At 41.9% G+C, this 27,812-nt stretch overlaps 11 protein-coding genes and 1 non-coding gene across 12 annotated transcripts; 8 read left to right on the plus strand and 4 right to left on the minus strand.

Moving 5' to 3' along the window:
- Positions 1–379: 379 nt before the first annotated feature.
- ATC70_006578 (uncharacterized protein) lies at positions 380–2,485 on the plus strand (the record flags this gene model as incomplete). Its single annotated transcript, XM_064825852.1, has 1 exon — positions 380–2,485. One exon carries the CDS (start codon positions 380–382, stop codon positions 2,483–2,485), a length of 2,106 nt encoding a protein of 701 aa, XP_064687366.1.
- A 1,820-nt stretch (positions 2,486–4,305) lies between these two features.
- ATC70_006579 lies at positions 4,306–4,377 on the minus strand. The gene has a single exon. It is a non-coding gene; the product is annotated as a tRNA-Asp (tRNA).
- Positions 4,378–4,749: 372 nt separating this feature from the next.
- ATC70_006580 (uncharacterized protein) lies at positions 4,750–6,363 on the plus strand (the record flags this gene model as incomplete). The annotated part of the gene is made up of 1 exon (XM_064825853.1): positions 4,750–6,363. The coding sequence occupies one exon, from the start codon at positions 4,750–4,752 to the stop codon at positions 6,361–6,363; it is 1,614 nt and encodes a 537-aa protein (XP_064687367.1).
- Positions 6,364–6,419: 56 nt separating this feature from the next.
- EFR3_1 (plasma membrane localization protein) lies at positions 6,420–10,178 on the plus strand (the record flags this gene model as incomplete). Its single annotated transcript, XM_064825854.1, has 1 exon — positions 6,420–10,178. One exon carries the CDS (start codon positions 6,420–6,422, stop codon positions 10,176–10,178), a length of 3,759 nt encoding a protein of 1,252 aa, XP_064687368.1.
- A 2,780-nt stretch (positions 10,179–12,958) lies between these two features.
- MIC10 (Mitochondrial inner membrane organizing system component) lies at positions 12,959–14,975 on the minus strand (the record flags this gene model as incomplete). Its single annotated transcript, XM_064825855.1, has 5 exons — positions 12,959–14,091; positions 14,149–14,296; positions 14,354–14,515; positions 14,580–14,768; positions 14,832–14,975. The coding sequence occupies 5 exons, from the start codon at positions 14,973–14,975 to the stop codon at positions 12,959–12,961; spliced, it is 1,776 nt and encodes a 591-aa protein (XP_064687369.1).
- A 279-nt stretch (positions 14,976–15,254) lies between these two features.
- Positions 15,255–16,593, plus strand: ATC70_006583 (uncharacterized protein; the record flags this gene model as incomplete). The annotated part of the gene is made up of 6 exons (XM_064825856.1): positions 15,255–15,290; positions 15,360–15,412; positions 15,468–15,619; positions 15,690–15,928; positions 15,979–16,075; positions 16,130–16,593. The coding sequence occupies 6 exons, from the start codon at positions 15,255–15,257 to the stop codon at positions 16,591–16,593; spliced, it is 1,041 nt and encodes a 346-aa protein (XP_064687370.1).
- A 594-nt stretch (positions 16,594–17,187) lies between these two features.
- ATC70_006584 (uncharacterized protein) lies at positions 17,188–18,424 on the plus strand (the record flags this gene model as incomplete). The annotated part of the gene is made up of 5 exons (XM_064825857.1): positions 17,188–17,258; positions 17,319–17,498; positions 17,552–17,626; positions 17,700–17,724; positions 17,783–18,424. The coding sequence occupies 5 exons, from the start codon at positions 17,188–17,190 to the stop codon at positions 18,422–18,424; spliced, it is 993 nt and encodes a 330-aa protein (XP_064687371.1).
- Positions 18,425–18,910: 486 nt separating this feature from the next.
- ATC70_006585 (uncharacterized protein) lies at positions 18,911–20,907 on the minus strand (the record flags this gene model as incomplete). Its single annotated transcript, XM_064825858.1, has 6 exons — positions 18,911–19,072; positions 19,128–20,234; positions 20,286–20,339; positions 20,403–20,512; positions 20,567–20,715; positions 20,768–20,907. The coding sequence occupies 6 exons, from the start codon at positions 20,905–20,907 to the stop codon at positions 18,911–18,913; spliced, it is 1,722 nt and encodes a 573-aa protein (XP_064687372.1).
- A 251-nt stretch (positions 20,908–21,158) lies between these two features.
- ATC70_006586 (uncharacterized protein) lies at positions 21,159–22,301 on the plus strand (the record flags this gene model as incomplete). The annotated part of the gene is made up of 5 exons (XM_064825859.1): positions 21,159–21,359; positions 21,412–21,466; positions 21,530–21,657; positions 21,724–21,802; positions 21,886–22,301. The coding sequence occupies 5 exons, from the start codon at positions 21,159–21,161 to the stop codon at positions 22,299–22,301; spliced, it is 879 nt and encodes a 292-aa protein (XP_064687373.1).
- Positions 22,302–24,074: 1,773 nt separating this feature from the next.
- ATC70_006587 (uncharacterized protein) lies at positions 24,075–24,368 on the plus strand (the record flags this gene model as incomplete). The annotated part of the gene is made up of 1 exon (XM_064825860.1): positions 24,075–24,368. The coding sequence occupies one exon, from the start codon at positions 24,075–24,077 to the stop codon at positions 24,366–24,368; it is 294 nt and encodes a 97-aa protein (XP_064687374.1).
- Positions 24,369–24,675: 307 nt separating this feature from the next.
- ATC70_006588 (uncharacterized protein) lies at positions 24,676–26,555 on the plus strand (the record flags this gene model as incomplete). Its single annotated transcript, XM_064825861.1, has 4 exons — positions 24,676–24,678; positions 24,743–25,176; positions 25,228–25,462; positions 25,521–26,555. The coding sequence occupies 4 exons, from the start codon at positions 24,676–24,678 to the stop codon at positions 26,553–26,555; spliced, it is 1,707 nt and encodes a 568-aa protein (XP_064687375.1).
- Positions 26,556–26,603: 48 nt separating this feature from the next.
- Positions 26,604–27,318, minus strand: ATC70_006589 (uncharacterized protein; the record flags this gene model as incomplete). The annotated part of the gene is made up of 2 exons (XM_064825862.1): positions 26,604–26,838; positions 26,891–27,318. The coding sequence occupies 2 exons, from the start codon at positions 27,316–27,318 to the stop codon at positions 26,604–26,606; spliced, it is 663 nt and encodes a 220-aa protein (XP_064687376.1).
- Between the last annotated feature and the right edge of the window lie 494 nt (positions 27,319–27,812).

The following is a 27,812-nucleotide window of genomic DNA, read 5'->3' on the forward strand; positions in this document are numbered from 1 at the left end:
GTTTATATTAACTCAAAATGTTTCTCTAAACCCAAAGCAACTTCTGAAACCACTTTTATGAGGCTTTCATATGCAAAATATGGCTATTTTTGCTAAAAAACCTCATTTCAAATTTTATTAAATTGCTCAATAATTTCAGTCAAAACATTTGTTACAGTTAACACCATTGGAAGCGCCTTGAAAAGTACTTCAAGAATGTATTAGGAAGCGCAGGGTGATCATCACAGTTTATATAGTCGAATCTCTTAAAATAGATTAAAGAAGTCGAAAAAAGACAAAATTTGTCCAATCTTGAACAAACAAACAAAAAAAGCTGAATTTGAATAAATTTTGGTGACGGTGGCTGGCGCTTCTGCTGGCTGACTCAAATGCCTTTCTAATGAGGACAGTATTCCTACAACAACGCTTTATTTGTGGCAATGGCATGGCATTATCGATGGTCTTGGAAGAGGCTCGGGCCTTCAACCGCAAGGGTAATGGTATTCTATTAGATCAGGAGAAAGCTTATGATCGGGTGAATGCTGACTATCTGTGTGCTGTCCTTCATTGTCTTGGGTTTCCAGCCAGCTCTGTATCACGTGTCAAATTATTGTTTTTTTTGGAAATGATATGTATATCAATGTCAATGGGCACTTCGCCTCAGCAATCAAAAAGGAACGTGGTATCCGTCAAGACGATCCTTTGCCCCCCTCTACTATTTGATATTGCACTGGAGCCGTTCCTTTTGTCCATCCTGCAAGACCCTATTTTCCACGGCTTTAAGGCGAGCAATAGTGCATCTGCGGAGATGGTCTCTTCTCATGATTCACCAGCTGTCAAATGCCTGGCGTACGCTGATGATGTCTGTGTCCTTCTACGAGACGAACTCGATCTGCATCGCCTCCAACTTCACATGGCCAACTATGCCGCAGTCTCCAATGCCAAGTTCAATGAAGACAAATCGGAAGCCTTTTCTCTGTCTGGTCGTCGCTCTTCGGCGTGGGTGCAAGCCTTTGAAGACATGAACGTTCACACATACCACCACCAAGGCTCCACTACGGCGTTTCTATATCTTGGTTTGTACTTTGCTTACAACCATGCTCAACGTGCTCAAACAGAAGAGATGTTACTCAACTCAATCAGAACTCAATGTCAGGTCTACGGACAACGACAACTGTCCATCCTGGGTAGAGTCACCATCGTCAACAGCCTCATTTTGCCCAAGGTGTGCTACAGTCTACACATGCTGAAGCCTACCAAACGGTTTTTAGAGAAAGTAAAGTCTTGTGTTTATCAATTTGTCTGGAAGAAGAAGCGGCCATTACTACGCAAAGAACTCATATTCCTACCCAAGTCCAGAGGTGGTCTTGCTGTTCTCAACCCTTCTCTTCAACAACTGATTCTCCAAAAACGCTGGCTCAATTACCTCGTTAAACCGCAGAAGTATCCGTCCTTCCTGCTGCCCTTCATGCTCTATCACGTATCACTGCTACCGGCTTCATCAGAGTTTCCTTACATGGCCTTCTTAGATGCTGAATACCGCAAGTCCTCCCTGACACACAAGGATCTCTCTATCTGGCATTCTATCTTCGCCATGTATGATTACTTTGATTTCAATGGACTTCAACAAGTGGATTTCCTACCGTTCCAGACCATCATGCAATTGTCTTTGCACAAGCTGCTCATAGGCCTCAGCGATGATCACTGGCTCCGGTGTCACCCCAGGTTTCCAGCCACCAAGTTGCTGATCTTTGATAACCAGCAGCAACGGCTGCGTCTTCGTGTTGCTTCTGAGTATTCTAGCTACTCACTTTTTTGTGCCTCATGTTACCAAGAAATTCTCGTGCTCAAAACCGTCAAACTGGTTCCTGGTGTGTGGACTCGCATCCTGCAGCCTCCTTCCACCTCTATCTTGGATTGGACGAGCTTTGATTTCTTTGACAAATTGGGCATTACCGAACACTGGAAGCAATATCACCGAGTCACCTATCGCCAACAGCAACAACAGCTGGTCCCTTCCGAACATCAGTTCAGCAAATCCATGGCCAAGGCTTTGTGGCCCTCTCCTGCTCATCCAGATGCACGAACGGTTCTATATCGGGCACTGTCACGATGCATCCCCCACAAATCCTATCTGCGTACCATTGGCTCTGTGGAAAACTCGATCTGTCCCTTCTGCGCCCAAAGCACTGATACATTAAGGCGTTTCGTCATTGACTGTCCCGTCAAATGGCAACTATGGCAATCCGTCCTGTCTCAGCACTACCACAACTATCCTCTGGCGCCCGAAATCATTTATGGCACAGTGCGTTACCTACATCTTCCTTGTTTTATCAAAGATCGTTCGAAATACCTGGCCGTAATATCTACAACCTTTTGGCAAATGTGGAACCTGTACTGGCTTCACGGTAGCCAAAATCCATCCCCACTCTCATCTGCCTCAATCGAGCGCTTCCCCACCAGGACAGCCTCTCTAATCGATAGACTGTTATCTACTACTACGTAATTTAGATTAGATGCTCATTCCGTTGCTCAAGGTCCACCACTCGGCCATGTGTCCCTCATAAAATAATATTTGAATAAAATAAAATATTAACTACAAAAAAAAACAAAACAAAAAAAGCTTCCTTAAGCTTCCCTGGAGTACTTTTCAAGGCGCATCCAATGGTACCTGGTAATATAGACGTTTTGAATAAACTTATTGAGCAATTTATGAAAATATGAAAAGAGGTTTCTGGCCAAAATGTCGAAATTTTACATATCAAAGTCCCACAAAGATGATTTCAAAGGTTGCCTTGGATCGATAGAAACATTTTAATTCAAGGTATACCGTAGTAAAAGTCTTCATTTTCAAGGTCAAAAATGCGATCGTTTGATTTTCGATGAAAACCATGAGGTGCCCCTCATGGTTTGGAGTCGAATTTTGGCTATGTTTTTTGGGTTTCCAAAAAGTTGAGCAAAGGTGTCAGGAAGTTACTATTACTCGAATACAATTGTTTGGCGTTATTCTGGTAGCTCAGAAAAACCTACATGCCAAGATATGATGGCTTGAAAGCTGTCAAATCTGACTATGTTTTGTTTTATAGTTTTTATTTGCATGCTATGAATCACATCTTTGGTAGTTGTAATTTACTGGAATGGCAGTTCTGCAGCCTGTGCAATTTATAATTTGAATAGGAGGCATACCGATATTGACAAGACTATTAATGCAAATTTCGATATGTTATGTTGTTGGCAAGCTTATTAATAATGGAAATGCAAACCCATATTTGCTGCTTGGATATTATGGCTTTGCTACTTTGCTTCGCTACTGGAAACCTCTCTTATAGGTCTGCTATCAAATGTTGAAGTTAGATGCGCTATGTTTTCGGAGCAGGGGCTAAAACCTTCCCGCAAACACCTTCCCCCATGCCGGCTTCGCTGGTAGTTTTTTTTTTTTTTTTTGACGCTTTGATTTTTTCGATGCCTCTGATTAGTCATTACAATAGTTTTTGAGTAAGCAAATTAGAGGCATATATTAGAGAAAGATAAATGAGCGACTTTAATGACTAGCTGCCTAATATTGGCAAGACAGCTTCTCCGTATATGCATGTAAACAATGTAAAGAAATGACAAGCTAGAACTCAAGCATGTCCTTCGTCATAGAAAGAGGCAAGTAAAAGTGTATGACATTCCGCCTTATATGAATCAATATATCTACATACTATTGCGTTCAAGTGCCATAAGTATGGAGTCAGTAGGTGATCCGTATTAAGCCTGAAAAAGATTAGGAAATTTTTTTTTTGAAATCAAATACTATTCATACTATAATATTGTATCCTGTATAATTATGGCTTTTCTCATCGACTTTTCAATAAAAAAACACTTCTGTTACTTTAATGCAGATTATAGGAATAGCTGGATTTTGACCACAGTACATGTATTTGTGTTAGGAACACACAACCTTTGTGTGTAGGCCTTTCAGATAGTATAAATCAAATCAATTTGTAAACACAATAAACATTGTCTTTCAGCTTATATCTATTCTTTTGTATACATTGTTTAAACCGGCTTTACATATCATACTTATACACACGACACTTAAGCAATCGTAGTGTCGTTAATAGAGATATGGTTATTGAGTAGACCTTGGCAAATGTATATAAAAGAATAGAATTGAGATAAAAGATGATCTTTAATGTTTTGCAAACTGATTTGATATTTATACTAAATTAAAAGGTTACACACAAAGACTATGTGTACCTGACAGTAGCTTGCCATAGCCGATGGACTCCACAGACAAAGAAACTATTAACGCTACATGCACTACAAAAGATTGCAAAAAATCTCTCCGGCGGGGAATTGAACCCCGGTCTCCCGCGTGACAGGCGGGGATACTCACCACTATACTACCGAAGAGAGACGTTAGTCGAACAGCGCGCGATATTTATCGTTCCTTTTTATACTTTTTCGCAAAATCAGTTTTTCCCATCAACTCTTTAATTACTCATCAAGATTCCCCCAAAACAGAAATCTCGTGTCAGTGCCAAGGCTTCTGAACCTTCTATTGCTTCCCGTACTACAGTTACACCTGCTAAGCAATTAATTTTCATTAATTCTGTGCACAGTAACACTACTTTGTCCTCTGGTTCCACTACTTCGTGTCCAAGTGCCACTGCCTTGCCTAACGTTACTAGTTCTAACCTCACTTCTGTTACTCCTGGTCCTACCCCCACGGTTTCGCAATCGAAACGTCCATTTGTGCCTTCCCCAACTTCCTCTTTCGGTGAAATGCCCCAAAAACGGATTTTGACTAAAAAGGGCGTGATCTCTTCTCCCACGGTTGTCAATGCCAATGTCAATGCTCCCCCTGAGGTGATCCCTGCTTCTCGTATCACTCGAATTCCGATTCCCAAGGGTTCTAAGGTTCCCATTAATGCCGAAAAAGCTTTGCCACAACCAAATGCTGCTATTCCTGCTACTAATACCACTACTGATCCGTTGATCAATACTACTGCTGTCTCTTCTAACACTGCTACTACTACTATTATTGATCTTCCTTCTGATACTTCTACCGTTGCTTCTTCAACTACTTCTCTTGCTGACTGGGCAATCGATTTTCAGGTTCAATTGCGAGCTATGAATACTCGATTTGCTGCTTATGAAAATCGGTTGAATGAAGTTGAACGTCTTACGGCTGAGAATGCTCAGCTGAAATTTGCTCTGTCTGACGCACATCAGTTGATCGCAACACTTCAGGAGGAGGTGAAGCGACTTAACAACGTCTCTGTAGATGCCGTTATGTCTGATGTGTCTGGTGTCTCTGCCTCTGGTATTTCTGGTGATTCTGGTGACTCTAATGACTCTGGTGTATCTGATGGTGCTGCTGGTGCTGCTGCCTCTGGTGTCTCTGGTGTCTCTGGTGTCCCTGGTGTCTCTGGTGTCCCTGGTGTCTCTGGTAACTCTGGTGTCTCTGGTGTCTCTGGTGCTGCATTTGGTGTCTCTTCTGGTTCATTCTTTGCTGGTAACTCTTCTGTTTCCAAGTATGCTTCTCTTCCTGCTACAGCAGCTGCTTCTTCCACTCGTGTTGCCTCCACTACTCCTACTCCTACCTATAACTTTTTGGCAGCTGCTAAAAAAGGTAAGAATAGCAAGCAAAAATCCAAGTCAAAGCCTTCCCCTCAAAAGGTTGAGGCTGCCGCCCGCTTCTTTTCTGACTATCCTGAGCAATATGAGCAAGGCTATCGATACATCTACTTTCGTAGTCGTCATCGTAAGTCTTACAAGGCTGTTCGTGAACAATTGCATACGTTGAAAGTCCAAAACTGGCGTGTTTTGGATATCCACTACCCTGCTCCCAAGGCTGTTGCCCTTTTGGTCCATCATGAATATGCCAAGGAGCTACTTGATACTCTTGCCAAAGCTAAGGTCCTCCCCATTGATGCTTTTGATCCTCGTGATCCAACAATTCTGGAGGATCCTCGTCTTGTTTCCCTTACTGAAGCTGAGCGTGTGGAGAAGGCTATCCAGGTTCATCAGGGTCGTATTCTGCGTGGTCTTCAATACTTGTACCAGCATGCTGGTCGTCGTCCTATTTCGATTGCTGTTGCTACTGACTTTTTCCACAAGAAATGGATCTCTAATGATCAATTGCGTGAGTTCAAGTCTAATGGTTCTTTTACGATTAATGGTGTGGTGTCTGGTGATTCTGTTTCTGGTGATTCTGGCTCTGGTTCTGATGGCTCTGGTTCTGGTGGTGACTCTGGTGCTGGTGGTGACTCTGGTGCTGGTGGTGTCTTTGAGACGGATAATGAGAATGTTACCATGACTGATGCTGCTAATGATACTGGTTCAACTGTTTCTGCTTCCCTTCCTGGTGGTGATAAACCAGAGGCACCTCAGTAATGAGTGACTCTCGCGATATCACTATAACCATCTGGAATGCTAATTGTCTTGATCGCATGACAATTAATACTGTTACCCAATCCCTTCCTTTGTCCTCTCTCATCTTTATAACCGAAACATGGCTTCTTCCTCCTCTCCATCTCCCTACTTCGTGGCAGCAATTCCATACCTATGGTTTGCCTGTCCCCAACATGCGTCGTGGTCAAATGGGAATCTCGTTGCTGGTCAATCCTGATTTTCCTTACCCTGTTACGCATATTCCTTCTGTCTCTCCTTATGTATTATCCTGTCAGGTTGCATCCACTTTGATTCACTGTGTCTATTTGCCTCCTACTGCTTCTTTTTCTGACTCTGATGCACTAGCTGTACTCCGTGATCTGCCTCTCCATCCTAGTCCCTCCCAAACAAACACAATCATATGTGGTGATCTCAATGCTCGCCATGCTCGTTTATTGGGTGATACTAAGACTACTACTAGAAGTACTCTTCTATATGAGTGGCTGCTTGATACTGGTCTCTATTGTTGGAATGCTTCTTTTGCTTTTGGTGAGCCTACACTTGTCAAACAACGTCGTCGTCGTATTGTCCATCACGATGATGCGAATGTGTCGTCAAGTGCTAGTGCTTCTGGTGTTGTTGGTGCTCCTGTTGGTGTCCCTGATGGTGCTGCTGCTGGTTCTGGTGTCGTCTCTGGTGTTGTCTCTGGTGGTGGCTCTTTTGATGACTCTGGTGGTAGTGGTGTTCTTGGTGCTTCTGGTGTCTCTGGTCGTGGTCCTGGTATTGGTGTCTCCCTCGATGGTGGTGCTGTGTCTGGTGTTACGGCTGATAATTCTGATCTGCTCTCTGATTCTAGTGATGATAGTGACTGTACGGATGATGGTGAACCTGTGAATGATCCAATGTCATACATCTCCTACGCTGCTGGTAGTATCATTGACTTGTTCATTGGTACCCATGGCCTCTTGCATCCTTCCTTGATCGTACACTCTAATATGAGTATCAACTCTGATCATCATCCTGTGTCGCTGTCCTTTGCCTTTGATTCTCCCCCTCCTGTTCGTGTGGATCACCCGCGGTGGATGTGGAATCTATCAAAGTTGGAGGACCCAAGTTGCTCCTATGCTCCTCTGTTTGCAAATCGTATTGCTCCCTTTCACGATGACCTGGTGTCTCTGTTGCCCTCTACTGCCTGTCCTGACTTTGATGCATTAGGTAATACTCTCACCGATTGTATTCATTCGTCCTTGACAGAGCCTGTGGGTCGTCGCTTACCAAAGCCTCCTGGTAATGCCTGGTTTTGGACCTCTGATTTGCAAGCTGCCTTTGACCTTCGTGAGCATCTCCATACCCGCTGGGTTCGTTCTCCTAACCCCTTCGAACAATGTAAACGCTGGGGTGAATATCTTGCTGCTAAGAAGGCATTCCAAAAGGCTATTCGTCGTCGGCGTCGTCAAAGCTGGAAACAGTTTTGTACCAAGATGGCTACACAGCCTTTAGGTGATACTACTGGTACGCTCAAGCGGATTATCCGTGGTCGTAGTCTCAGTGCTCCTTTCTCCCACCCTGAAGGTCCTGTTGCTGCTGCTTCTACTATGGCCCAACACCTTCGTGGTATCTATGCTGGTGATTCCCTGCTTCCAAACCGGCCTAATGCTCCTCCTACTCCTCTTGTGCCTCATTCTGTGGATGAATGTCCGTTTGATGCCGATGATGTTGACTACTACTTAAGAAAGCGTTTGGCCAGGCGGCGTGCTCCTGGTGGGGACCATATCCGTGCGGAAATGCTCCTTCCTATCCGTGAATCTCTGGTGCCTGTACTTTATCTGTTGTTTCAGCTGTGCTGGCGTTGGTCTCGTACTCCTGCTTCTTGGCGATTAGCACAGGTGGTGCCAATTTACAAGAAGGGTGATCCTCTTGATCCTGGTAATCATAGACCCATCTCTTTGACTTCTGTGTTTCGAAAGTTGTTGGAACGATGCCTTTATGATCCTTTGGTGTCTTCTGCTCCTGCGTTGGATGTGGTGCAAGGTGGTTTTCGTGAGCGTCGTGGTGCTCCTGATCAGGCGCTCTGTCTACATGAACTCTGTCTTCACCATACTCTTGATTATGGTTCTCCTCCTGTTTTGGCTTTTCTGGATATCAAATCTGCATACGATACGGTTGACAGAGCTGTCATTTGGCGTGCTCTCGAAACGTATGTATCAGATGCGATGCTTGGTCTCCTTCAGCATTTGTTTGATGAAGTGTCTGTTCAGGTCTTGGTGTCTGGTGCTGTTTCTGATGGTTTTTGGCCTGGTACTGGTGTGTTGCAAGGCTCCATTTTGAGTCCTTTTCTTTACTCCGTGTACATCAACTCTCTGCCTGCGGTGTTGCGTGCTCCATTTAACCCTCGGGTGGTGGAGCGTCCTCCTCGTTTGTATAACGGTCTTTGGATCAATAGTTTGATGTATGCTGATGATGTGGTGCTAATTGGAACTGCCGAGTCTATGCCTTTGTTACTTGCTCGTGTGGAAGCTCATTCTGTGTCTCTGGGTTATCGGTGGAACCCTCTGAAATCTGTCGTCCTCAATGCTGGTGTTGGTGGTGGTGCTACTGGTGTCTCTCCTGGTCTTGGTGCTGGTGTTTCTCTGTCTCTCTATGGTCAAGCTATACCTACTGCTCACTCTTTTACCTACCTTGGTTTGCCGTTCAATGTGAAGGGTAGCTTGGACACCGATCTCTTATTGACTAGAAATAGTCAATCAGCGTTAGGTGCTATGCGTGGTTTGCAATCTCTTGGCCTTCATTCTGCTGGTTTCTCCAAGCTCCTATCTGCTAAACTGTATGCGGCCTTTATTCGGCCCAAACTTGAGTTTGGTCTGTCTATTTCCTGGTTCTTGAAACGTCATTTAAAGCTTTTGGAAAAAGCTCAAAATCAGTGTCTCCGTCTGGCTTTTGGTGGCCATCGTACCTCTTCCGTCGTGGTTTTTCGACATTTAACCAATCTTCCCACTATGGAGGAACGTGTTGATATTCTGACTAGTAAAATGCTCTGGCGGGTGCATACGCAACTGCCTGGTGATACTCTTCTTATGGTTTTGGCTCCCTCACTTGTGTCCTTCAAGCATCGTTTGAACAAGTTGGCCGTCAAAAATCCAATCTGGGATCCTACTTTTGCTGGTGGTGGTGCTGATAATTCTCTTGCTTTGGATCGTCGTGGTCTTGCTGACAAGATCAAGGTGTATCGTCTTGATTCCCTCCAATGTCGGTTACATCCTGCTCCTCCTGTTTCTCCTCCTGTTCTCCTCTCTGCTTGTCGTCCTTCACTCATGGTGGATCCCATCCTGTATCTTCCAATGTCTGTGTTTGACCGTAGTCGTATTCTCCGTTGGCGCATGGGATGGCTACCTGCTAGGCCAGTTCCATGTCGTTGTGGTGCTCCTCACGCTAGCCGCAACCATCTGCTAGAGTGTCTTGGTGTTGCTTCAAAGCTTTTGTTTACTGATGATCCTCTTGGTGCTGATTATTTGCCCAATCCTCTGGACTTTTGGCTCAATCGACTACCTCGTATGCAACCTTCTGCCTCTAAACTCGTGTCGTCTCGCTCCTTTTGGTCTGTTCGCTGGCCTGTCATGCTCCAAATCTTTTTGGATATCGACATGATCTGTCATCCTGATGCTGAATTTACTGGTAAAGCTCTGGACTCGTCTGGTTCTGCCTTTCTCAACTGGTTGACCCCGGTTTCCTCAACTACCTCTGTTTCGGGTACGCCTCCTATCTCTTCCTCAGATAGTGCTGGTATTACTGTCGCTATTCCACATCTTTTGTCTCACTAAGATGCTGTTTCTCTGCTGTCCTTTTCCAACTGTTTTCGTTTGCCTTTTTTTGAACCAAGGATTTAATCTTTAAATTTTTTGTTATTTTTTTTATATTCTCTTTCCGAATTTATTTCCAGTTGTCATCATTTTGATCCGCAGTATAATGAGCACTTTGCCCTACAGGGACGCAGCTGCAATATTATATCTTTTCAATAAACATTTCAACTATACCACCGAAGAGTAAACGACACTTGTCAGGGTTGAAGGGTATTCTGACAGTGATTTAGATCTGCAGGATATTATTGACAGACTAAACACAAACAAGAATAAGAAGCGCAGGTTTAAGCCTTGAGCGCCAGCTACCAGGAACATTAAACAACGATTAACCTGGATAGCGCACAACATTACACAAACTATATTGGATAAAATCAATGTTCAAATCTAATATTAATAAAGCACCTTTTTTATCCATTCAACTAAAAGACTATAACATCTTTCTGCACACTCTCTATATCTACTTCCATTTATATCTCGATCAGATCTCAGATTGCATATACTACCTCTACGTATTAGCATCTGACACACTGATACGTGTGTATCTTTCTTTTGGTTACTTGGCTCTATCTCGATTTCCTAAAAAGGCGATATACCGTATACGGAAAAGGCGCAAGGTGGTGGATTCAAGGTATAATTCTCTACCTTATCTACTATGTCTTACTTGACGGATTACTCCTGGTTGGTGCTGTGTTCTGGTGCATTGACACACTTATACAATTGTTGTTGCGGAATACATCCACTATGATCTGCATTCCGACAGTTCATCCAGTTACCAGATTTAGATATAAACTGTATTATGTACACTGGATTGGATGTGCGGTATCGATTTATAATACTATAAGAAGATATGGACTTCAGATACGCTAGTACTATAAGATTCATACTATATAAGATATAGGCTATAGATGGCACCACGAACATGGATAGCGCTATAGACTTATTATACTTGTATTCCGACATTGACTACGGATGTTTACCATATCTGGATAGGCACCAAGATTAATGCAATATGAGCTTGTTGCTTCAGATGTGCACTTCATGATCCACGCTATAAGACACATGCTTATATCCGTGATACTAGCTATAGATACTTTATGAACTACTACAGACTTGTACTATATATGAGACATGCTATAGACATGCATACGATATGCTATAGACATGCATACGATATGCTATAGACATGCATACGATATGCTATAGACATGCATACGATATGCTATAGACATGCATACGATATGCTATAGACATGCCATATATCCAGATACATGCTAAAGATGTATGCTCTGTAATGAAATAGCCACCCAAACGCAACTTGATTGAAAACCGAAATTCACCAAATAGCACTCATTCAAATTCATGCTATTTGGTGAATTTCGGTTTTCAATCAAGTTGCGTTTGGGTGGCTATTTCATTACACTCCAAATTGGAGTTCTTTACAGTGGCAAAAACACGTTTTTCTTGAATAACATTACAGAACCGTCTAGGTGGTGCTAAAGTCTATAAAATAAATTTAGGGCGTGGTATGACTAATAGCAATGCACAAAAAGAATTTTATATGCGCGACTACACAAAAGTTAGCCTTGAGTGATCATTTTTTGGCAATGATTTGACGGGGACTGGCCTATTCAGTGTTGTTGATTTATAAGAAATGGAGCTACAGCTTCAAATAAGACCTCAAACGATAGGTAAATTCTGGGTTTACACAATGACAACTCTTACAGTTGTCTTGATGCAGACTTATTAGTACGTGCTGTGTTCTTTTAAAACCTCTTACAATATCTGAAAAACATGCATATTTGTGTACAAGCTGTGGAATTACTTTTAAGAGTGGTTTCATTTGATACGCGCTTAAATTTTGTCCAGAAGAATTGCTATGAACTAGGGGCAATGGTTGTTACTACTGAAAACAATACGTCGTCTAAGCGATGGAAAGATGTCAGTATGCACTATTTTGGCGTCATCAAGCTATTAGGAGCTCGAGGTGTTTCTAACTACAAACTGACATGCATTTTAGGGACAAGTTTTTTTCTAGTGAATGAAAAAAAAAAAATCAATTGAACAATATTACCACCTTGGATTATCTGGCGAAGTATTATATTTATTTTGAATAACGAGTTTAGACTGCAACGATGCTTGATTTACAGCTTTTTTCAGTTCTGTCGCGGCGGATGACTTTTGGTCGAGCAATCTGCGTGCCGTCTTTATATATAACTTTTATATTATATAATCAAACTCGAGACCGTAGCCGAGTATGATGCCTAGATCTAAATCGTGAGGCAACAACACCGAATCCTGGTGTGCTTCAATTTGTGTTTATATTTTTCTGGATATTAACGTGAGATGGTTTTGTGTGAGCACCATCATTATGCAAGAAGCTCAAGTATTATTATTCTTGCGACAATGATTTGCTGTAGGCATTCATTCAACAATGCAAAGTATGTATCTTGTTTGCTGTTATATACTATGTCTATGCTATACTTCTCTTGGCTCACATTTAAGTACTCTTTTCTTATTTAATTTTGTTTATTGATTGAGCCGTGTACACTAAGAGTAATAGGTCAGAGTGAAGAGGCGGGTGCAATTGAGATAAAGACATAAGAAAAAATTATCTAAACTAACTATATGAGGGAATGGGTTTGATCCTCACCCACTGTTATATACCTTTTGGATTGTCTCAATGGTAATCAAGTTGACAAGAAACAAAGCTCTTTATTGTAATATGAAATGAAAAATAATATTTAAAACTTGAACTCCTTCTTTTTTCCTTCCTTTCGACTATCTTGTGTTTTGGCTTTTTTAGCCTGTCTACTAGCATGTTCAGCATACATGTCTGATAAATCTTCATCATTCACACTGCCACCGGGCAATTTAGCTTTCATCTGAGCTTCATATTTAGCACGCAAAGTAGCCTCATCAAGGCCGCCTTCCAATTCGCTTGGATCAATAGCAACATCTACATTATTTGCTTTACGTTTTCCTCCTGCTGTTTGCACTCTACCGGTAGGTGGTGGTGCAATTGGTTTATCCACTGCTGTTAAATCGTAACCATGCTGAGAGCCCATAAAGCCAGTGATGTTTTTAGATACTTCAGGCAGTACTTGATACAATTGTTTTGGCCCTTCGTCTTCCTCTCGTTTGCGATCTTTACGAAGCTCAATATGATCAGGTGTTTCTAATCCAGAAGCAATCGACGCCATGCCTGAAGGTGTAACGAGTCCATCAGCAAGGTCGTCAGATGCAGCCACTTCTTGTTGCTCCTCTTGTTGCTCCTCTTCCTCTTCTTCCTCTTCGCTCTCTTCCTCTTCCTCCTCGTATTCTTCCTCTGATTCAAGTTCGCCCCAAAGCTGTTTATCAACAGGCTCGACAATCTCTGGTGGTGCAGCTGTAGGTTGGGAGACGCCAAATACATCACCGTAAAGAGGACGATTGTATTCATCCACAGGAGGTCTACCCCATCCACCGGGGTGATATCCCCATTGAGCACCCTCGGGTATTGGTGCATTTAGACCAGCAATTTTCAAACTAGGGTAACTAGGGGGAGGGCCGTAACGTTGCATGTTGATCAACCATGGAGGAGGGGCCAATGGAGGCATATTCAATGCTTCTTTCAATTCTTCAGACAATTGTCCAGGTTTTTGTTCTTTCAGTTTTGTTTCGAATTCTTTGCCTTCGTAGTATAGTTCACCATGTAATGTGTATTTGCCGCGAGTTTGGAATCTGAAAAAGGCGTCGTGCAGCTTTTGATAATCAATGTCGAGTTTTCCCATCTTTGGTGCTACTTTCTCCTTCATTTTGCTCTTCAAACCAGCTGCGCTTTCTTTTTCTTTGACAGCATCACGCATCTCCATAATGCCGGTGTCTTTGATAAAATCTATGACAACGTATGAGCATCGAACAGTATTCATGCAAAGAACAAAAAAGTAGTTACCAGGCAATTCCCATGGTGGCTTCTCGATACCACGCTTTCCTTGAAGATATTTACGCTTCATGCTCCAATGAGCAGGTACAGGCACGGTATTGCGATATGATTTCAGAGCGACCAACAACTTGGGATCACTGGCTGTGACATCCCACCACTATGGATATCTGATTAGCGAATAGTTCGTGAATGAGTATTCCAAATTCTACAATACCTCGACAGTCTCTGGTTTCTTTACGAGCTGCTTCAGTTCTGCTACAGTCAAGCGTTGGATTTTCTTCATCTTTTTCTTTGACAAAGGTTGATCGTCCTTTTCTTCATCGTCTGAATTCTCCTCATTTTCTGGTTCGACAGTGTTGTCTTGTACAGGGAATTCCTGCGTTGAACAGATTGCTACTTAGAACAATCAATCCCATCAAATGAGACCATGATTCACCTACCTCGTCATCTTCCTCAGGCTTTCCAGTTTGAAAATGTTTGAAAATGTCTGAGAACTGCTGAAGCGTATTTTCGTCAAGATTTGACATACCATCCATATTTTTCAATGCGGACATGTCAACAGGCTGAACAACGTATTCAATCTGAACATCATCGAGAGCGTCTTCCTTCTTTTGCTGCTGCTCCAATTCCTTTGGTTTGCCGAGTTAGTGTCTACTGCGAAACACGCCTCATACACCATTAGTTTTACTTACAGCTTTACGTTGTGCCTCTTCCTCCTGACGTTGCTTTTTGCTCTTCTTTTTATTTCTCTTTCTCATCTTGTGTTGAGCCTTTTTGTTGGCAGCATTGCCATTCTCTTTGAGAATGTCGTTTGTTACAGGCGCAACTGCAGACATGTTTAGAGAGCTGAATGAAAAAGGATGCAAATGTTTGATTGACTGGCACAAGCCTTTTACTTGCAATTTCAAATGACGCAAATACCTTGTCACGACACCCTGTTGTTGTTGATGAAGAAGGTCCATCACTCTCTTTCTTCTCAGTTAAAGCAGACAAAGAAGAGGGGATTTTCATACTCTTATACATTCTATATATAATAACCTGCCATGATACAGCCTCCAGAGCCAGGCCCAAATACCAGGCAACCCACTTTTTCATTTGCAATCCCTTCCATCATCATGGATGGAGGAGGCCAGTATCCGCCCTTCTTTGATGTAAGCTTACACTGATTATTACACAGCCACAAGTTTGTGTACTAACGCCAATTCTTTTGCTTGACGTAGGCTTGTATTGCAGGTGGTATTGGAGGTTCAACAGCTGATTTCATTATGCACAGGTTTGAATTGGATCCAATGTACCAAGCCTATTTTCCTAACGATGAACTTACCTAGTGTGGACACTGTGAAGACTCGACTTCAAGGACAGCCCCACAGCCGCGTGCAGAAATATACAAGTATGGTGCAAGCATACAAAATGATATTCAAACAAGAAGGCGCCATGAGAGGATTATATGCTGGCGTAACACCTGCCATGATTGGATCAAGTAAGCTCCAAAATATCAAAAGAGATCTACATGAAAAAGCTTATTCAAAATCACCAAAAAAAAAAACTAGTTCCTGGTACAACGCTGTATTTTGCCATCTATGAATTAACAAAGAGAACATTGAACGAAACGAGTGTGCCTGAAGTTGTGTCTCATTTAACAGCAGGTTCACTGGGTGATCTTGCAGCATCTTTCATCTATGTGCCTTCAGAAGTTTTGAAGACCCGTTTGCAACTACAGGGGAGATACAACAACCCTCATTTTGTGAGTGGATACAATTACAAAAACACATGGCACGCAACGACAATGGTGAGTGAATGAAGCACGAGCAGACACATCCATACTTACACTGATATCAGATTGTCAAATATGATGGATTTGGTGCGTTATTTCATGGATTTAGAGCGACGATTTTAAGAGATGTACCCTACTCAGCGATACAATTTGCATGTTACGGTAAATGACTGAGCAGCCCACGATCGATACGCATTGCTAATGCAAACTATACAGAACAATTCAAGAAATTTGCTCAGAGCAAGTTTACAGCGTCTGGCGAGCATTTACCCATTGGCATAGATATGCTCACAGGTTCTCTTGCAGGCGGCATCGCTGGTGCCATCACGACACCACTAGACGTCATGAAGACATTATTACAAACACAACAAAGCAGCAGTGCCACTCTGAAAAAGAAGCCAACGCTCGCAGCAGCTGTTGCAGCAACACCTACAGCAAATCCAGTCAAATTACTGGATCCACCTGTCAAACATTACAATGGCATCATGGACGGCATGATCTGGAACTACAAAAATCAAGGATTAGCTGGTTTATTCAGAGGAATTGGTCCCCGTGTGTTTTGGACCAGTCTTCAGAGTGCTATCATGTTTGTCGTCTATGAGCAAGTGTTGCATGTTCAATCAAATCTAAGGGAAATTGATGAATGGCCACCAACAAAAATAGCTGAAAAGTTCGTGTAATATATAATCTCCTCTCTTCTTTTCATCCTCAATACCACCACACCTCTTCTTTTTCCTACGTCTACAAATGACAACACATTGTATTATAACATTTCAGGTAGGAGACACATAATAAACATAGACTTGTGTACATTTTATATATGACGAGTATCCGGGAGCCCTGCGAGGGACATGCGATCTCTTTTGAGAGATACTGCAAAGCGACTCAATAAAGTAGTTGATAATTAGAATGCTTGAAATCATTTTATTTGCTCTTGAAGCAACTTGCGAGCATTTGAAAAAAGACAAACAACCACCAAATCAGAAGATTTCAGAGAAGCATATCTCGATCAATTTAGAGTTTATTACTAAAATCGTCCAATGATATTGAAAATTATTTGATGCATTAGCAGAGTGGTACCAAAATGATGTATTTTTTCCCAATGTTACTCTCTGCCACGACTGAGGCGATAGTTCTGTTTGCTGCAGGGGAAAAAAAAAACAGTAATAGGATGGAGAATGCCAAACCACTCCGCTTCTTTCTCGAGTTTTCCTTTTTTCTCTTTCAGTTACCCCATTTCTTAATAATATTATCCCTTCATACACAAATAAATCATGCCATTTTCAGCGGTACGCTCTAAAGCCACTCACCATACAAAAAGTCTGTCGAATTCTGTTACCAAAAGGTAAGATAGCATCTGTCAGTACTTGAAAGTGTAGCATTGTAATCATGATACCATCCGCAGCGTGAACAGTAAAGAGAAAGATGACGAGGACCAAGGAATTGTAGAGCCCAAGTTCCCCATCAAAAAGTTTGATTATGTAGAGGGACGAAACTATAGACAATCCAAGAAGCCAAACGACCAATTTCTGCCTTGCGATGATGAGGAGATTGAGCGATTACAAGTAAATCATCTGTTATTCAAGTAAATATTGCTCGTTTTCTTGCAGCGCACTTGAATCTCATACGTGTGTATAGATCTTTGTTCATTACGCAATATTTCTCGCCTGTGGAAGCTGCACTGAGATCAGGCATCAAAGTATTGGATGTGTCGTAAGTAGACAATGTTGATGATGAAACCTGGATGCTGAAAAAAAAAAAAAAAAAAAAAAAAAAAAACTATTAGAGCTGGTCCTGGTTGGTGGTTGATAGTAAATGATCATAGAATGTATCAAAAAGTACTCCTTCTCTAATGCTACTTGATATTAGGACATGGCAAAAGAATTCCCCAAATCACACTTTACAGGGTGCGACGAGATGATATACCCAATCAACACACCACCTACAAACTGTCATTTCAGAGTGATAGATATATCAAAAGGGTTACCTTTTGCGGACAATACGTTTGATTTTGTGACACAACATGATGCACTATTTCGATACAGTCAGAAGGATTGGGACACTGTATTACCAGAGTTAATTCGAGTACTGAAGCCAGGAGGGTATGTGGAACTAGTAGAGCCAGGAGGCGTCATACAAGACATTGGACCAAACATGTCCATTTGGATGATGCGGCTCACTGTCTCTTTGCAGACAAGAGACATTACTCTTAAGATTGCAACACAATTAGAGGGCATGTTAGAGAGTATAGGAGGATTAGACAAAATAGAGGCCTCTCATCGCTCAGCACCCATTGGATGGTATGGCAGAAATGGAGACATCATGCTGGAAGCCGTCGAACGACTGTTTGATGCGATCAAGCCAAAGCTATGTGAAGACTGGTCAATGAGCAGCTCCAAATACGACAAGATGGTTCAAACTGCATCATCTGAATGCAGAGATTTTAGAAGTTGGCTCAATATTCATTACATTTTTGGACGAAAGGCACAACAGAATAAAGAGAATACATGAATTTTTATTACAGAAGCTATATTTTGTGTGTGTGTGTGTGTGTGTTTTTTTTTAGTACTGAAATCAAGCTTATATATTTTATAATTTACAAAAAGGAGTTTGAGAAGGAGTAAAAAGAAATGAGGCAAAGCATATATGAAAAAAGAAAAAAAAAAGAGACAAAAGAATAAGAGGAAGCAAGTAAGCAGTAAAGAAAAAAAGATTAGTTTTCCAAATACTTAGCTTTTGTTGATTTTCCACCTCTGTTACGACGGCAACAAAATACACCCTTCCTCTTTTCTGGCAAACATATTCCTTCATCTCTCATCTTTTGCTTTTTTTTTTTCTTTTCCATCTAGTTGAGCTTTCTTTTTCTCTCTTTCTTGCTTTCCATGCTATATGGTATTGTGAAATATTTTGATACTTAGTCTTACTCATGCGTGTGTTTGTGGGTGGGTGCGAGTTTCTGATGAGGGAAGAAGATAGCAGTTCTAAATAGATCAAAAGTTACACTGTAGATGCCATGGCGATAGGAGTTGCTTGTTCGTTTGATACTGGTACAGGTATCGGTGATGTAGTAGATAATGGCGTGCTTGTTTTCACTTTTTTGTTGATGTTGGGAGAGAGTGGGTTTACGTCGGTTGTTGGCTGTAATACAGGCGATGGCGACTAACAGAAAAATTCAGCATGCCATCATGGAAGAGCAGCTCCTATGGCTACTTACCTTGGATAAAGCTCTTTTGGACATGGCAGCATCTTTCTTGGGATATACCTCTTCAGGTAAATCAGATCTTTTGACATTTTCAACCACAATGCCCATATGATTTCTTTGATACTCTGGCCATAGTTTCAGCATTTGAGTGAAATCATAGATTGGTCTTGTTAAATCCAATGTGCGAGGATGATCTGCTCTTATGCGAATGTACAGCCCAATGTAGAATACCTTGGTATACACATACACAGGCTTCTTTTTGCTTCCCTTGCTGTGCGAGACAATTTGTCCGTGTGTCGCATCATATACATCTTGAGCACTGTGGCATTTGTACTCGTGTTTGAATCCATCCACAAACGGGTGCACAAGCGCAATCACTGGTACGGCTTCCAGCTTAAGCACCAGTTGTCGCAATCTTGCCTCCACGAGCCCAGACCAAGATAGAAATCTTTCATGCGTATCGCCACTCACAACCACTTGCAGATAGTACTTGTAGTTGTGGAAAAATGTATGGGGTTGGAACAGAGCAGACCAAGGTAGCTGATTGGCCATGATCTTGTCTACTGTTTGAGCTGCTATGTTGAACTCGCCCAATATAATGCGTTGCGTCGATGCTGTAACATTATGCGTGGCACACATGCTGGGGTACGACGGCGTGATGACAGGCATACGATGCGTTCTATCCACTGGATTTAACTTTGCACTCCAAGGTCTCAATGATGAGCTGAGAACAGGACCCTCTTCAATTGGCTTTAAAATGACTGGCGATGGCCAGTTCCATTGAGTCAGAATACGAAAGAATTTGCTAATAATCACACTAGCACATGCATTGGGATACAGTTGACAGATACGAGCGACTAGAATAGCCCAAGCAACACCACCTAGAAATCCCATGACATTGGAGTAAACAGCCTTCTTCATGGCCCATAATTTGATGCATCGAAGAGCAATTCTAAACGTATTGACATTGGGAACGAGACGAATTATATCATCGGCAACTCTTGTACCATTGATGCTTCGAATGCATCTGTCGTCAAGGCCTTGGAGAATTGATGAGTCCTTCAGGTTGATGCTGGGTGTTACTTGGGACACATTTAACCTAGCGCACACAAAATCAATCTATAACAGATGTGTGTCAGCACACGATTACATAGTTGGGGTGGTACATACTGGAATGTCATTAAACTTGAACTTTATCACTGGGACATACGAGTCTGGCACGGCCTGTGTATATATTGCATGAACTAAGTAGGCGAACATTGGATTGCTTTGTGAGTGGATACTTACTGTAATGTGCGTGATCTCGGGTGTCTTTCTTAGTAATGTGAGCATTTCCTGAAAGAAATCGCTTCTAAAAATGACATTTGGTACAACGCACAAAGTGTCAATATCAGCATCTAAACAGGATCTTTAGCACTGGTACACTTTCTACTCATTTGAGGCATGCATACCAGCAGAGTTCACACCTAGCTTATAACTGCCATAGGTAAATACGGCCCCTCCTGCCTGCTTTGATGTTTCTTTTGGCACCTTTCGACGTTCGCACACATTCATTACAAACTGTTGTGTGATTTCCTGTAATCGCTTTAATGCATTCTCTCTGTTGCTTGAATGTGAGTCTATAGTGATGGGCAAATGTACACCCAACTTACCTTTCCACCGTGCGTTGCTCGCTGTCGTACATGCCAAATCTCTCCAGCGTCTCTTCCAATGATGCTGTAAGTCGAATATCTTGCGGGCTTGGGGTTGCCAAGGATAATGGTGCAGTTACACCGGGATATGATTCACTCATGGCAAAATAGCGTATGTATGAAATGAGAAATAGAAGAAAGAAAGGCAAAAGGAGCGAGAAAAAAAATGTCGACAGGTTGAAAAGCTCAAAATCTGGTTGGAGCATTGGATCAGCTTCTAGTCACAAGAGAGCACTTGATGGCAAGACATGAACGTAATCTTGATGCACTACTGGGCAACTCTCCTATCCTGTTATTTTCAAAAGATTTTTTCAGTTCTTTTCAAATTTAGCATTTTTCTGCAAACTTCAATATGACTGACAAACTTCCTCCCAATTTGTTAAAGTTGTTTGCGCCTCGCCCTCCTTTATCTTATGTCCCACCTCTTGATAAGGACCCTGAGAAGCGTGTGGGCTGCATCGTAGGCGGCATCGCGTCCTATGTCGATGAGCTAAAGAACTACGATGCTGACTATGTTCCTTGGAAATCCCTGGAGGAGAAACGAAAAGAAAAGGTGAGTAGTATACCATGCGCCTTTCGTGTGATGGGTACTAACAGAGAGACAGGCAGAGATGAAGCGAAAGAAAGCCGAGGAAGCATTACAAGAGGCTTTAGCTAAATGTAAGCATGTCGCCGCAGAACACACCTTGTATAGTCGTATCAACATCTTTTTGTGATATATAGATGACCCTGAGCAAGATGAGAATATCGACGGCGACCCTTTCAACACATTGTTTGTCACCCATTTGAGCCCAGAACTGACAGAATCAGATCTCATGAGCGAATTTGAATTATATGGACAGATCAAAAAGGTAATGAACCGACTTACCTAGCACACATTGACTGGCCTGTACATACTCACTTATCTTGGTTGATAGATTCGTCTCATTCGTGACAAGGAAGGCAAATCTCGCTGTTATGCATTTATAGAGTTTGAGAGAGAAAAAGACATGCGTGGTAAGTTGACAGGCCAAAAAAAAAAAAAAAAAAAAAAAAAAATAGAGTGGTGTACGTATTTGGCGTACTAATGGTATCTGCAGCGGCTTATAAGGATGCAGACGGCTTAAAGATCCTGGGACGTCGTATCTTGGTAGATGTTGAACGTGCTCGTACTGTGAAGGGTTGGAAACCTCGTAGATTAGGCGGCGGCCTTGGCGGCAGAGAACAGCAACGATCATCATCATCTCATCACTCAATGAGCAACCGTCATGCCAGTCGTGATCGTTCATCTTACAGTGATCGCGATAGACATAGAGGAGGAGGCAGCAGCAGTTATAGAGGCGGAGGAGGATATAATAGCAGAGACGACGATAGAAAGAGATCTCGTATGCGCTCACGAAGCAGAAGTCCAAAAGGATACAAAGACAGAGTTGATCGATACGGTGGTGGTGGCCGTGGTGGCAGAGATAGATCAAGAGACCGTATGGGCAGTAGTAGCAGAAGAGATAGATATTGATTTACCTTTTTAACATTACGTTTATACATATTTCCACCTTCTCTTTCTTTTTCCATATAAAAATTCTCTTTTTCTTCTTCTTTCTTCTTTGAGTGACATTTACAAATCACTGGCATGGGAAAAAAAGCTTCATGTATGTATATATATGCTCAAGACTTGTTGTTGGCAGGAAACATGTGCTGCCAGACTGGATACAACCAAGTTAAGTTAACAATGTTTGTGATATCAGCAATAAATCCTACTTTTTATTGGCAGCTTTCAATGATTTGCAGTGATGAGTTTTGTCTAGTATATACCAACTAGCCGATCCATCTCGCTACGTTCGATGACGGCGTCGCCCTACGGGCTCCCGCCAAATCAGAGATAATAAAAATCAGGCATATCAAGTAGATCTTAAATAATCAATTAGTAGTAAGGCTATATCCTAGTCAGGAGGGGGGGGGGAGGTATCCATTCGCTGATGTTGCTCTTGAGATGACGGCATAAAACTGGCCATTTGTAAATACAGGACGTGTGTAAAACCTACAGCGATTTTCTTGCGATATTGTCATTGCAAAAGAAACCCTTACAGGGAAATACTCTCAAGAAAAAAAATGTATTTAAGCTAAGCAATTGTCCTTTCAACTCCATGATCCTTATTTAAACAGTATCGCAACCATCCTTGTCATCATCAGAAAAGCATTTGGGTCAGCCAACAGTAGCGCCACAGCTAAAATTGATTCAAACCCAGTTAACTTTTTTCTGCTCAAGATTGGACAAATTATGTTCTTTTTCGACTTGATCGATCTATTTTTGTAAGATTCGACTATATAAACTGTGATGATCATACGATGCTTCCTAATACAATCTAAGAGTACTTTTCAAGGCGCTTCCAATGGTGCCAAGTAAAATAAATATTCTGACTGAATGTATGGAGCAATTTCAGAAAATATGAAATAAGGTTTTTGGCCAAAATGTCGAAATTTTGCATATGAAGACTTCATAAAAGTGGTTTCAGAAGTTGCTTTGGGTCAAGAGAAGCATTTTGATTTAACATATGCCATAATAAAAGCCTTCATTTTCAAGGTAAAAAAGGCGATCGTTTGATTTTCGATGAAAACCATGAGGTGCTCCTCATGCTTTTTGGTCGATTTTTGGCCATGTTTTTTGGGTTTCCAAAAAGTTGAGCAAAGGTGTCAGGAAGTTACTATTACTCGAATACAATTGTTTGGCGTTATTCTGGTAGCTCAGAAAGGCCTACATGCCAAGATATGAAGGCTTGAAAGCTGTCAAATTTGGCTATGTTTTGTTTTATAGTTTCTATTTGCATGCCATGAATCACATCTTTGGTAGTTGTAATTTACTGGAAGGGCAGTTCTGTCTCTCCCCAATGCCGGCTACGGCGGTGGTGTATTCACCTTGTACAGTAAATTCTTTAAATTTTTGAAAGGATATGAATGTTTTACAGTGTATTATATGATGTTGATGCCACTATCATTTTCAGAGTTCACTGTATACAAATTACTTGACCTGAATTCGCCAACAAGATCCTATTGGGGGGCGCTTCAGTGCTGGCAAGGGTGATGTGGGATGATGGATACAGGCCAATGTTGCTTTTTCCCTGATCTCTACTTGTACCATCTGTGTATATCAATTCTATGTCGCACATCATATGTGAAAATCGAGCTGTAACACACAATCAAAGACTCGTCTCCGAAAAAAGGCATCTATATAAAATTCTTCGTTCTTTGCCACTTTTTCCTTTCCTTTTCTCCTTGTATCATATCATTTAGCATGACTGAAGCGGAAATCACCAAAGAAGAGCCTAAAATTGAGGCCATCACAAACATCTTGAAAGATGAGCTTAATCTGACATCGCACCAGATTGACCGGGAGAAAGAAAAAAGGAAATTTGTTCCCCAGAAGCCCACTGAAGAAGAGATAAACAAGATCAAAGCAGCAGATCCAGAACGGTTCGGTGCTAATCTGATCCAAATCAAGAAGGGGCAGGTCAACTTGAACCCACTTACACCGAGAGAACAAGAGAAAGAAGGCAAGTTTTGGCTGAAATCATCCATTCAGGGGTGACTCAAACTGAACGAAAACTACACAGATGAATCAGTGATCAGAGGATTGAGTTACTTGTTTGACAATCAATTTATGGCAGCAAAGACCATCTTTGAGGAGAAGGCAGACTGGTGAGCATGATGGCGGTTTGGGATCGGTGGGCATGGATAGACTAAACTTCTTTGCAGTGACCCATTAAATGCTTTGGCGCTTAGCTCAATGGCCTTTTTAAAAGGTAACTATAGAACCTAGAATACCTTTGTACCATGAATAACACTTGCTTCAATCACTCTTTTTTCTCACACAAACCAAAACCTCAAAAGCTGTCATGGTAAGGCACCCATATTTAGTGTTGCACAATGATATTAAATGTTTACCATCCCCACATATAATAGACCTCAGCAGATCAAGATCAAACAATGGCATTGAATGCCTTGAATGAGACATACAACATTGCAAATACTCAATTAGAAGCAGCCAAAAAGTCATCCAAAGTATCCGGCTATTTCTCGGGATACTACAACTACTTGAAAAAGAAAGGCGATTCACCAACAGACGCTGCTACTCCAGAAGGGACCTCAACTGCTCGTCCCACTTCCAGCTATCCGCCCAACAGTGTCTTGCGTGCACATGTTTTGAAAGCCGAATGCTGTCTGCAGATTGCTATTTTGCAATTACTGCAGGAATCTGTCATGGGCTATGTCAAGTGTGGCTTAAACTTGCGAAGAGCGTATTCATCTTACAGTTATGTGTGGTCAGAGTATGAAAAGATGGGGGCAGACCACTTGGCATTCATGGACTCGGATACCATTTCTGGCGTGCAATTTGGGTAAGAGAACAAAGGGGCCATGGCAAAGTAGACAACTGACCTTGCTTGTAGTATTGGCTCTGTTCATCTCGTATTATCCGCTTTGCCGGCCAAAATTCTCAAGGCGATATCAGCATTTGGATGGCAACCTAACAAGAAGTATGGTTTCGTACTGCTCAACGAATGCCGTCAAAGCAAAAGAGTGCGATCCTCCATGGCTACTATCATGTTACTGGCTTACTACACTGCTGCCATCTCCTTTGCTCCTCAAATCATGTCTGACGTCTACAAGAAAACTGCCATGGATGTAAGCTGCTTTCGTGCTATCGCATTGCTTGCTACTTAATACCTCTTCTTTTGTATAGATTTTATTAGACGCTCAAAAGTATCATCCCAATTCTGCAGTATTTCTCTTCTTTGCTGGCCGTATGGCTCGTAATGGCCTGGATTTACCACTATCTACACAATCATTCTTATATGCAGCTGAAATAAGCCGTGGTGAATGGGCTGAAGTGGCTGTTACAAACTCATGTCGATTTGAAATGGCCATGAATCACATGCTCACTGGCAACTGGAGCCATGCAGCTGCAGCATTTGAATATCTGTATGAACAGCAGTACTGGTCTACTGCTTTCTGTCGCTATGCCCAAGGTGCTTGCTACGAAATGATGGGCGAGCGCACTGAAGCCATTTTGATATTCGCAGAGGTTCCTCAACTTGTCGTAAAGAAACTCGGTGGTCGTCTATCCGACATTGACTCATATGTGCTGCGTAAAATCACCATGTTTCAAAAGAGTGGCTATCAAAACTTGGATTTCTATGCACCCATTCTTGAATTCATGTATATTTGGAACGTCTTTCCCTATATCAGTCCCGAGTTGTTAACTGAAGCATTGAATCGTGTTCAACGAAGTTTGGCTGCCATCCAAAAATGCGAGAATATAGAGCAAGAGCAACGAATGATGGAATTAGCACCAGATGCACCAACGCCTGATTATTTTGATGAGAGAGCCTGCTTGCTGGTTGTCAAGGCTGCCATTCTGAATGTCCTCGGAAGACCAGAAGATACAACGTTGGATATCAATTGGATCCTGGATCACAAAGAATGTATATCGCAAGATACGTGGACGGTTCCCTATGCCCTTTGGGAGGCTGGTGTTTCTTGCTGGTCGCTTGATCTCAAAAATAAGAGTCGACAGGTCTGGGAAATGGCTTTGGATCACGGAAAGCATGACTTTGAGCATCGATTAGCTGTTCGTCTCAATTTGGCACTGGCACAGACAGAAGAGCTGGGATACACTGAGCCTCAGCCTACTGAACCTATCGATGATAAAAAGCGATTTTCTGTCGCATTAGTAGACCAGCCCTCCACCAACAACAGCATAGCATCCTCTTCTTGAGACATTAATTGATTCATAAATTTATTTATACACACTTTTTTGTAACATCTAAAATTGATTCGCTTGACCTTGCTTCAAAGCTCTTTCTTCAAGGTATAATGCCTTTTGTGTCCATTTCTTGCTTTGAAGAGTTTGCAGCACATTGTTCATCTTTGCTCTGGCGGCTCTTTCATCCTCTTCTTGTTGTGCTCTGATTTCGTAGAATTCTGATGTTGCTTTAGCGTAGGCCTTTCTCTCAGGCATCTTTTCGTGAGTCATTAAATAGAGTTGATATTTGATGACACTAGAATATTGTTAACTTATTGAATAAACCATACTGCCTGATATAAACTTACGCTTCACCGTCGATTTGAGAAGGATGCATGCCGTCCAACATGAGTTTACTGAAATCAGTGCGATTAATGCCCAAATCATTCTCTACTAGCACTTTGGGTCTTGATAATTCGAATGGATGATCCTTGAAGAATTGTCTTCTAAGCTTATCCTCAGGATAAACGATGGCACGGGGTCTAGGTGGAGGTGTACGTAAATGCTTCTCAGAGTGACGAAGACGATGCTTTTGTTGAGGTTTAGATAAAAAACTTTGTTCCAATTCTGTTTGACCTGAGAGATTGGCTTCAGGGTTTTGAGAACGAACAACACTGGGTCCAGGGGGGATAGCTTGCACAACTGAGAGCCATACTGGTGGCTTCTTCATTAAATTCCCTTTCAACATGTTGGAGACATGCTTTGCAAGTCCTGTAGGTGGTGCACGGAAAGCCATGATTATAGAAAAGAGAGAGGTGAGAAAAGAGGAAAGGGAAAGACAAAATGTGTCAAAATTTTCTAATCCACACTCAAACTCTTACCACCATCCACCACCCCACCCCCTAGTAGATATGGACTTGGTCCTGCCACTTGAATAGCAATTCAAGAAATTTGAATTCCAGCTTGTTGAAAAAGTTACATTCCTTGTTAAGAATCGAAAAAAAAAAAATATCCCTGTGGTAGTTGACACCTATCCATTGATGTCGAGATAACAGAAATTCAATAAACAGTAGCATTGAATGCTCAAAATGGCACCGAACAAAGAGGTGGATAGATTCTTTTAAAAATATCAACAAGTATTTACGACATTCTCATTTTAGTAAATGAAGAGGATCTATGCTAATATAGCTACGAATTGCACCACGCTATATATCTTCGCAAGCATAGGATCGTACATGCCTACGCAACGATACAGTTCTTGCTTATGCATTAAAAAAGGCGTTAAACTTC

The sequence above is a fragment of the Mucor velutinosus genome (genome assembly GCF_035048745.1).
Source record: "Mucor velutinosus strain NIH1002 chromosome Unknown tig00001547, whole genome shotgun sequence".
Taxonomy (NCBI): domain Eukaryota; kingdom Fungi; phylum Mucoromycota; class Mucoromycetes; order Mucorales; family Mucoraceae; genus Mucor; species Mucor velutinosus.